The 8,014-nt window shown below is 61.1% G+C and overlaps 1 protein-coding gene across 1 annotated transcript; it reads left to right on the plus strand.

Annotated features, from left to right (window-relative positions):
• The first annotated feature begins 1,896 nt into the window (after nucleotides 1–1,896).
• On the plus strand, nucleotides 1,897–6,189 carry HAPLN3 (hyaluronan and proteoglycan link protein 3). The gene is made up of 5 exons (XM_058033517.1): nucleotides 1,897–1,944; nucleotides 3,430–3,576; nucleotides 3,814–4,194; nucleotides 5,282–5,584; nucleotides 5,863–6,189. The coding sequence occupies exons 2-5, from the start codon at nucleotides 3,450–3,452 to the stop codon at nucleotides 6,141–6,143; spliced, it is 1,092 nt and encodes a 363-aa protein (XP_057889500.1). The 5' UTR covers nucleotides 1,897–1,944; nucleotides 3,430–3,449; the 3' UTR covers nucleotides 6,144–6,189.
• The last annotated feature ends 1,825 nt before the right edge of the window (nucleotides 6,190–8,014 follow it).

The raw sequence follows: 8,014 nt of genomic DNA on the forward strand, positions 1-8,014 counted from the left end.
AAAAGAGAACGAGGAAGAGCAGTGCCTCCAGACCCTGGGTGCCGCATCCATCCCTGGTCAGGGAGGGCTGGAAGGGCTGGGGGTGTGCGGGCAAAAGGAGAAGAAGGAAGAGCAGTGCCTCCAGATCCCGGGAAACAGACAACAAGGAAAAGCAGTGCCTCCAGACCCTGGGTCGTGCAGGGAGCATCCCTGGTCAGGGAGGGCTGACAGGGCTGGGGGTGTGCAGGGAAAGGAGAGCAAGGGAGAGCGGTGCCTCCAGACCCCGGGAAAAGAGAACAAGGAGGAGCGGTGCCTCCAGACCCCGGGAAAAGGAGAAGAAGGAGGAGCGGTGCCTCCAGACCCGGGAAAAGGAGAACAAGGAGGAGCGGTGCCTCCAGACCCGGGAAAAGGAGAAGAAGGAAGAGCAGTGCCTCCAGACCCTGGGTCGTGCAGGGAGCATCCCTGGTCAGGGAGGGCTGGCAGGGATGAGGGTGTGCAGGGAAAGGAGAGCAAGGGAGAGCAGTGCCTCCAGACCCCGGGTAAAAGAGAACAAGGAGGAGCGGTGCCTCCAGACCCCGGGAAAAGGAGAACAAGGAGGAGCGGTGCCTCCAGACCCCGGGAAAAGGAGAACAAGGAGGAGCGGTGCCTCCAGACCCGGGAAAAGGAGAAGAAGGAAGAGCAGTGCCTCCAGACCCCGGGTGGTGCAGGGAGCATCCCTGGTCAGGGAGGGCTGGCAGGGATGAGGGTGTGCAGGCACAAGGAGAACAAGGAAGAGCAGTGCCTCCAAGGGTCGTGCAGCCATCCCTGCTCGGGGCTTCCCACGGGGCAGCTGCGGTGCCGGCGCTGGCGGCTGATAACGCCGTTTCCTTGCTGGCTGCTCGCTATCAGCGCGGCGGCGGCGGGCAGGCAGCATCGCACCCCGAGCGCTCCGGGCTGGGCTCCCGGCCCCCTTCACCCCCAGCCAGCCTCGGGCCGTTTGTTTTTACACGGCTTGTTTTCTTTCCGGCTTGAAGCCATCCTGCACGGCGGCAAGAGCCGGACCGGGGCCCCCGCGCCTCATTTCCTCGCTGTAAAACAACAAAGTGGGGGATGAAGCGGCGCGCTGGGCTGGGAGAGCGGGTCGATGGGTCAGGGCACACGCCGCGTCGTGGTTCCTCTGTTTGTCCCTTCTGTCTATCCCCTGACCCGCATCCCCTGGCGGTGCCGCCGCGGTGCTGCCCTGCCTGAGGACTCGATCCTCCTGGAGCTGTGTCTGTGTGCCAGGGGGAGCTGGCATGGAGGGCATCACCCAAGTTTAGGGATGATGCCCCCACAGATGGGTGCAACTCGGCACCCCAGAGTTTTTGCCCTGGTTTCTGTACCTCTGCCTTGTCCCCGCAGCATCAAGCAGACCCTGAAGAGGCTGAACCCCGCAGCTCAGCTGTCTCTCCTGAATTCCAGAGCAGGCAGGCACTGGGCACAGATCACTCCGTGCCGCAGCCCACCTGTCCCGAGCTGCTTGTGCCTGCAGTGCTCCTGCCACATGTGTGTTGGACACCTCCTTTGTCTGGAGACAGTGGCCAGTCCCCTCCAGTGGGATGTGGCACAAGGGATGTCTCTTCTTCCCTGGCACTGGGGCTTTGCACGGGACATCACAGGATCCCACCAGCCTGAATAGGACAGGTTTCTCCCCACTGCTGCCCCTTCCAAGTCGGGGGCAGTGCAGGCAGCTGGCACACCGCAGACAAGGTGTGTGGGCAGCATGTGGGCAGTGTGAGGACACACGGTGAGGACACCACCCAGGCATGGTGGGCAGGCGGGGGCCGGGGGCACCCACCCCAGCTGCGGGCTGCGAGCAGGGGGTTGGGAAAGGCGTGTGTTTCCCTTTAAGAGGCAGGCCCTGGAGCTGCTTCCTCTCAGCCTTGCAAGAGCCCTAAACACAGTGCATCTGCCTGCAGCCTGCCTGCACGCCTGCCCGCAACCAGCGTGAGTAGGGCTTGGCCCGAGTGCCGGGACTGGGGAGGGCTGGCACCCGGGGCGATGGGCACCCTGCTTGCCGCGAAGGGCAGGGGGGATGGCATTGCCATCGAGGGAGCCGGGCATCCCTGCTGTCGGTGCCAGGCATCGCTGTGCTGGGCGCTGCAGCACGATGCTCACAGCTGAGAGCGCTGGGCACACTGCACATCCCTGGGTTCTGAGGGGGGTCACCCGGCACTGGGGCGCAGGGGGAGCGGGGCTGTGCCCTGCCCAGCGAGGTGTGAAGCTGCCGAGCCTCGAGCCCCCCCTGTGTCGCGTGGGCAGCACGTGTCCCCGCCGTGTCCCCGCCGTGTCCCCGCGGTGCCAGCAGCGCCGCGCCAGTGCCAGCTCCCGGGCTGTGCCCGCGCCCTGCGCCCTCGGGCACCGGCTCTGCTGGCACCAGCGGGTGGTGGCAAGTGCGGCTGCACCCCAGGGTGAGCAGAGGCACTGACTGCAGGGGAAAGTCAGGGATTGAGCAAGATGCGGTGGGAGCAGCCGGTTTCACAGCCCGGACCCTGGAGAGCACCGCTGCACCCCGTATCGGAACCTTCCGGGTGGAGCATCTGCTCTCCCCCAGCCCCCTGCCCCGGGGTATGTTTGCAGGCACTGGTGAGCCTTGTCTAAACAGGGCACGGATGTCAGACACCCCCTCGGGGTGGGAAGGGGGCTGCCGGAGGCTTGCCGGGTGCCGGGCCCCCTCTGCCGGCTCCGGGAATGCTCACAAGCAGCCAGTTCTGCTGGTAGCGCCCTGGGTGAGCCCCGGGCAGGACACCCTTGAGTGTCCCGGCCCCCAGAGCTCGGGACAGTGCACATTTCTGGTGTCGTGGGGTAGCCAGGCTACTCCCACCGATGGGACGTGCTTTGGCAGCCAAATGTGTCGCGTGGGGTCGGTGCCAGCCATGTCTGTGATGCAGAGGGGCAGCCCTGGGTTGGAGCAGGGGGTCCTTGGCCAGGAAGGTGAGTGCTGCGGGGCTTTGTCCCGAGCCGGGGCAGCGGAGGCAGCCCGAGCTCTCTCGCCCACTCCTCGGTCGGGCTGCACGCTCGGCTGCCTCTGTAAACCGAGCTTGCAGCTTTGCAGTGGGGCTCAGCCTCTTCTCTCCCCCTGCACCCTTGCGTGACCTTTTCCCAGTACTCCCTGCCCAAAGGACACCCTGGGATCCCATTCCTCCAGCTGCCCCGTCCCCGACTCGCTCTGGGACCAGGTGTTCCCCCCAGTGGGCACCCCCATGATGGGCAGGGAATGTGGAGGTGTGAGCCAGGCGGGAGGATGAGGATGGAGGGGACTGGGGGCACGGCTCAGGTTGCCTGCACTCTCCCCTGCGGGCAGGCCAGCTGCTCTGCTGGCTCTTCCCACCCTCTCCTCACACCCCTGGTATGGTTAGCACCACTGCCAGGCAGAGCTGGCTTTCTCCTGGCTATTTGGGGGTGTCACAGCAGTCCTTTCCCCCTCTGCAGCCCGGATTTGCTTCCCAGCCATGCTGCTGCTCCCACTGCTCCTGAAGGCCACCCTGCTGCACCTGGCCAGTGGCTCCTACCACCCCTTCCGCAATGGCTTCTACTACAACCACATCATGAACGACAATAGCGACGAGCAGGACAAAGGTATATCGGGGACAATGGGGGCTGGCAGGTTGTCACGGGAGGCTGAAGTACCCCCCTGACTCTGGTGGGGTGGAGACCCATCACTTGGTAGGATGTGGGGCTCAGAGGAGCGGGTGGGAACACTTCAGGGATATTTGGGGATTCTCATGGTAGAAGAGGTGGTGGCTGGAGGGAAGGTTTGGGGATGCCCAGCCCTGGATCCTGACATGCCCATCACACCTTCCTTCTTCCCCCCAGTGGATTACTTCAGTGGATCCAGGCTAGTGGTGGAAGCCTCCAGAGACCCTGTCTACAGCTACAATGGTGCCAACGCCACCCTGCCCTGCCGCTACCGCTACGAGCCTGACCAGGGCCCCAAGCACAAAATCCGCATCAAGTGGTCCAAGGTGCGGGACGACTACACCAAAGAGCAGGACGTGATGGTGGCCGTTGGCAAGACCTACGTGGCCTTTGGGGACTTCAAGGGCCGTGCCCACATCAGCCAGGCTGGTGAGGAGAGCTGGCACGGGGCCTCGCTGGTCATCAGCGACGTGCGCTTGAAGGACGATGGCAAATTCCGCTGCACGGTCATCGACGGGCTGGAGGACGAGAGCGACGTTGTGGAGCTTCGGCTGCAAGGTGAGGGCATGCTGGGGACCACACCACCCTCTGTGCCGAGCCAGTGAGCCTGGCCTTGCTGTGGTACCTTCTCCTCTGGTGACACAGCAAGGCAGGGGGGTTGGGGAGCTTGATCACAGCAGAAAGGGGCTGGAATGATTGGTGTGATGGGACAGTGGATTGGGGCTGTTTGGCTCTGGCCTCAGGAGTGAGAGTGAGCCCAGAGCTGCCTGCCCAGCTGGGACACCAAGGGTGCTGTTGGAGTCAGAGTTGGGAGTGACCCCAGGGCCGCAGCATTTCCTGCCTTTACCCTCCCATCTTCCCACTGTGCTGCATTACGTGGAGCTGTCCCCTCCCCTCCCAGCTCTGGATATCCCGATGCTGGTCCTTGGTGACTGCTCCAGCCTCTCTTGCTCACTTGTCATGAGGGACCTGACTCAGCCCTGACATTGCTTCGGAGCTCAGAGCTGTGGAAATGTCCCCTTTGCTTGTCCCTGCCCCACCCCCTTGGTCCCTGGCCCTGCCTCCAAGAGTGACTCGTCCCTGCCAGTCCTTGTGACTGTGTCCAAAGTGGTGATGTCCGTGGCTCTGTTGTTCATCCATCCCCGACAGAGGTTCATTCATGCCCATACTGGTGGTCCATGTGCCCCCTGGGATCATGGGGATGCTGACCCTTGTATCCCTGTTCCTGAAGCCTGTGTATCTCCATGACAACGATCTCTCCATCCCCACAGGGGTGGTCCATGCCTCCCTGGGAGCACTGTCTGTGCATTCCCAGGACCGGAGTGGTGCTCCCTGCATCCCCATAATAGTCTGTGCATCCCTGTATATGCAGGTGCTGTCCCCGTGAGGGGGTCCTGGTGTCCCCAGGACCGAGCCCGTGTGTCCCTGTGCCACCAGATGTCGCTGGCAACTCGCTGCTGGCGCCTGCATGTCCAGAGCGTCCCCATCCCTGCATGCCTGAGCCTTGTCTCCGCCACACGGAGGTGGTCCCTGTCCCAGAGCCTGAATCTGACACGGCTCAGGGACCCCCGTGGCTCCTGCTGGGGCTGGGCTCGGGTTGGGTGGGCTGCCCGCGGAGCCAGCTGAGTGTCCCGTCTGCCTCCAGGCATCGTGTTCCCCTACCAGCCTCCCCGCGGGCAGTACAGGCTCAACTTCCACGAAGCCGAGCGAGCGTGCCAGGACCAGGGTGCCATCCTCGCCAACTTTAACCAGCTCTTCCAGGCGTGGAGCGAGGGGCTGGACTGGTGCAACGCGGGCTGGCTGGCCGATGGCACGGTGCAGTACCCCATCCGCCTGCCCCGCAAGCCCTGCGGGGGCGTGCACCTCGCCCCGGGCATCCGCAGCTACGGCCCGCGGCACCGCCACCTGCACCGCTTCGATGCCTTCTGCTTCTCCTCCGCGCTCAAAGGTGCGTTCTGGGCCGGGCAGGGGGCTGGGCTGCTCGGAAGGTGCTGTGTGTCCCTCCCTGTTAGGGCCTGGGTGGGGTCGTTCCAGGCGTTCCAGATGGGGATGCTCGGCATGATGCTCCACTCTCACGCTCTGCTCTCCCTCCTAGGAGAGGTTTTCTACCTGGGCCATCCCTCCCTTTTAGGGCACAGGACTTGGCCTGGGTGGGGTTGTTCCTGGCATTCCAGACGGGGATGCTCGGGGTGATGCTCCCATCTCACGCTCCGCTCTCCCTCCTAGGAGAGGTTTTCTACCTGGACCGCCCGGCTGGGATGACGCTGGAGGAGGCCAAGCAGAGCTGCCAGGATGCCGGGGCCGAGATCGCCCGGGTGGGGCAGCTCTACTCGGCCTGGAGGTTGGCGGGGCTGGACCGCTGCAATGCCGGCTGGCTGGCAGATGGCAGTGTGCGCTACCCCATCGTCACACCCCGGGCCAACTGCGGCCCCGCCGAGCCCGGCGTCCGCAGCTTCGGCTTCCCCAGAAAGGGCAGGTTTGGAGTCTTCTGCTACCGAGAGAGATAAGGAGCCGGGAGGGATCCTTCTTGGATGAAGGACGTTTCCATCCTGCCAGCGCCCAGTGCTGGGCATTTCCAAGGGCTGTTCTGGGGGTGACTGGGGGAGGTGGGGTGGGGAGAGATTTCTTTTTGTTTTGTTTCTTTTTGTTTTTTGTTTTGTTTTGTTTTGTTTCCTTCCTTTATATTTTCCACATGTTGCTCAGCAGCTGGCACTCACAGCTGCTTGGGGTGGCTGCCAGCTGGGCAGCGTGGGACAGTCCCTGTCGTGGGATGTGTGCAGGGATGGTCCCCATGGGCTACTGCTGCCACCCCACTTGGCCGTGCCACCCCATGGGTGGTGGCCCTTCCCTGCAGTGGCAGGTTGTCACTGACACCCACCTGCCCTTCCAGGCTGGTCCTGCCTCCCAGTCCATGAGGCAAGGCCATGAGGGAGAGAGGCAAGGCTGGGTTTGGCCAGAGCAGAGAGCAGGAATCTCCATTGCATCCTGGCCCCTCTTCCAGCCCCATCCATGTCCTGCTGAAGGATGCCATTGTGCCTGTCCCTGCTGGAGCACAAGTGCCTTATCTTTATGTGCCCCTTGCCTGAACTCCATTTGAACTCTGGTGCCTTCTTCTCTGAGCATTGGCTATGAAAAGATGTGTTTTTCTGGACATCTTCTAATAAAATGGTGGAGAAAGCCCTGGAGTGACATGGCTGTGTCCCCATCTCTGTCCCAACACAAGGGTCTGCTGTGGAGAAAGGATTTGGGGGTCCCTGGCTGTCTCATCCTTGGCTGAGCATCGTCTCATTAGTGCTGGCTCAGCTCAGCTCCTGCAAGGGCCTCGTGTTCCCTCATTAGTGAGTGTTAATTAACCCCCTGGGTGGCAGGACTGAAAGCTGCAAGGTGTTCCTGCTGGTCATGGGTTGTAGATGGGTTTTAGGCATGTGGGTTAAACCCCTCCCACACTGAGAGCTGAGCAGCAGTATCCTGCTCCAAGGTCTTTGTTCAGTGAGGGTTTGGGACACCCCTCCCACCTCTGAGGTCCCTTAGGTGCTGCCTGGGGCTGAGCCATTCCTGTGTAGCTTGGAGCACCCTCTTTGGGTTCCCCTTCCTTCCTTTTTGCCTTGCCATGGGAGACCCCTCTCCTCCCAGCCCACCAGACATCCCTCTTCCCTATAAAAAAAAACCAACACTGACCAAGTGCCCGTTCCGATTTCGCTTTCTTTATTATTTATCATTCTTTCAAAATAGGATATGTTCAAAAATATAAATAGGTGCAGGGAACGCTGGTGCCCCGCACGGTCCCCTGGAAAGAGCACGTTGTCCCAGGACGAGTGCTGTGCTGCAGAGGGGGCAGTGGGGAAGCACAGAGGGGTCTCAGCACCTGGGTCTCAGCATCCCCTCACCTCCCTCCTCCCACAGCTCCTTCCACCACAGCCCCCCGGCCCTCCCCACCCGTCCTGACGTGCTGCAGCAGTAAAAGAATTCTGGAAAAAAAAAATAAAATAAAACCCCAAAAGGTGCTGTTCACCCCTGGAGATTAAATAACAGAAATAATTACATTGTTCGTGGATAAAATCAGGAAAAAATAATCATCTTTATTATTTAACTTAACCCCCTGCCCTTTGCAAACCCACCCCCCTCCCTGTCCCCAAAGGCACGAAGATAATTGGAACCGGACGGTTAGTAAAAATGCTGAGATCTAATTCGTTTTGCTTTGGTGCTTGGAAAAACAATTTTTTTTTTATATATATACACAAAGGTGGGTTTGTCTTTAATATAATTTTTTTTCCTTATATGACAAAAAAAAAAAAAGCAACAAGAAGAAGAAGAAATCGACTCTGTTAATATAACTGTTCCGTTAAAAATCTCTCTTTCTCGCTTTCCCCCTCTCGCC

Source organism: Melospiza georgiana, chromosome 13 (genome assembly GCF_028018845.1).
Source record: "Melospiza georgiana isolate bMelGeo1 chromosome 13, bMelGeo1.pri, whole genome shotgun sequence".
In the NCBI taxonomy this organism is placed as follows: Eukaryota; Metazoa; Chordata; class Aves; order Passeriformes; family Passerellidae; genus Melospiza; species Melospiza georgiana.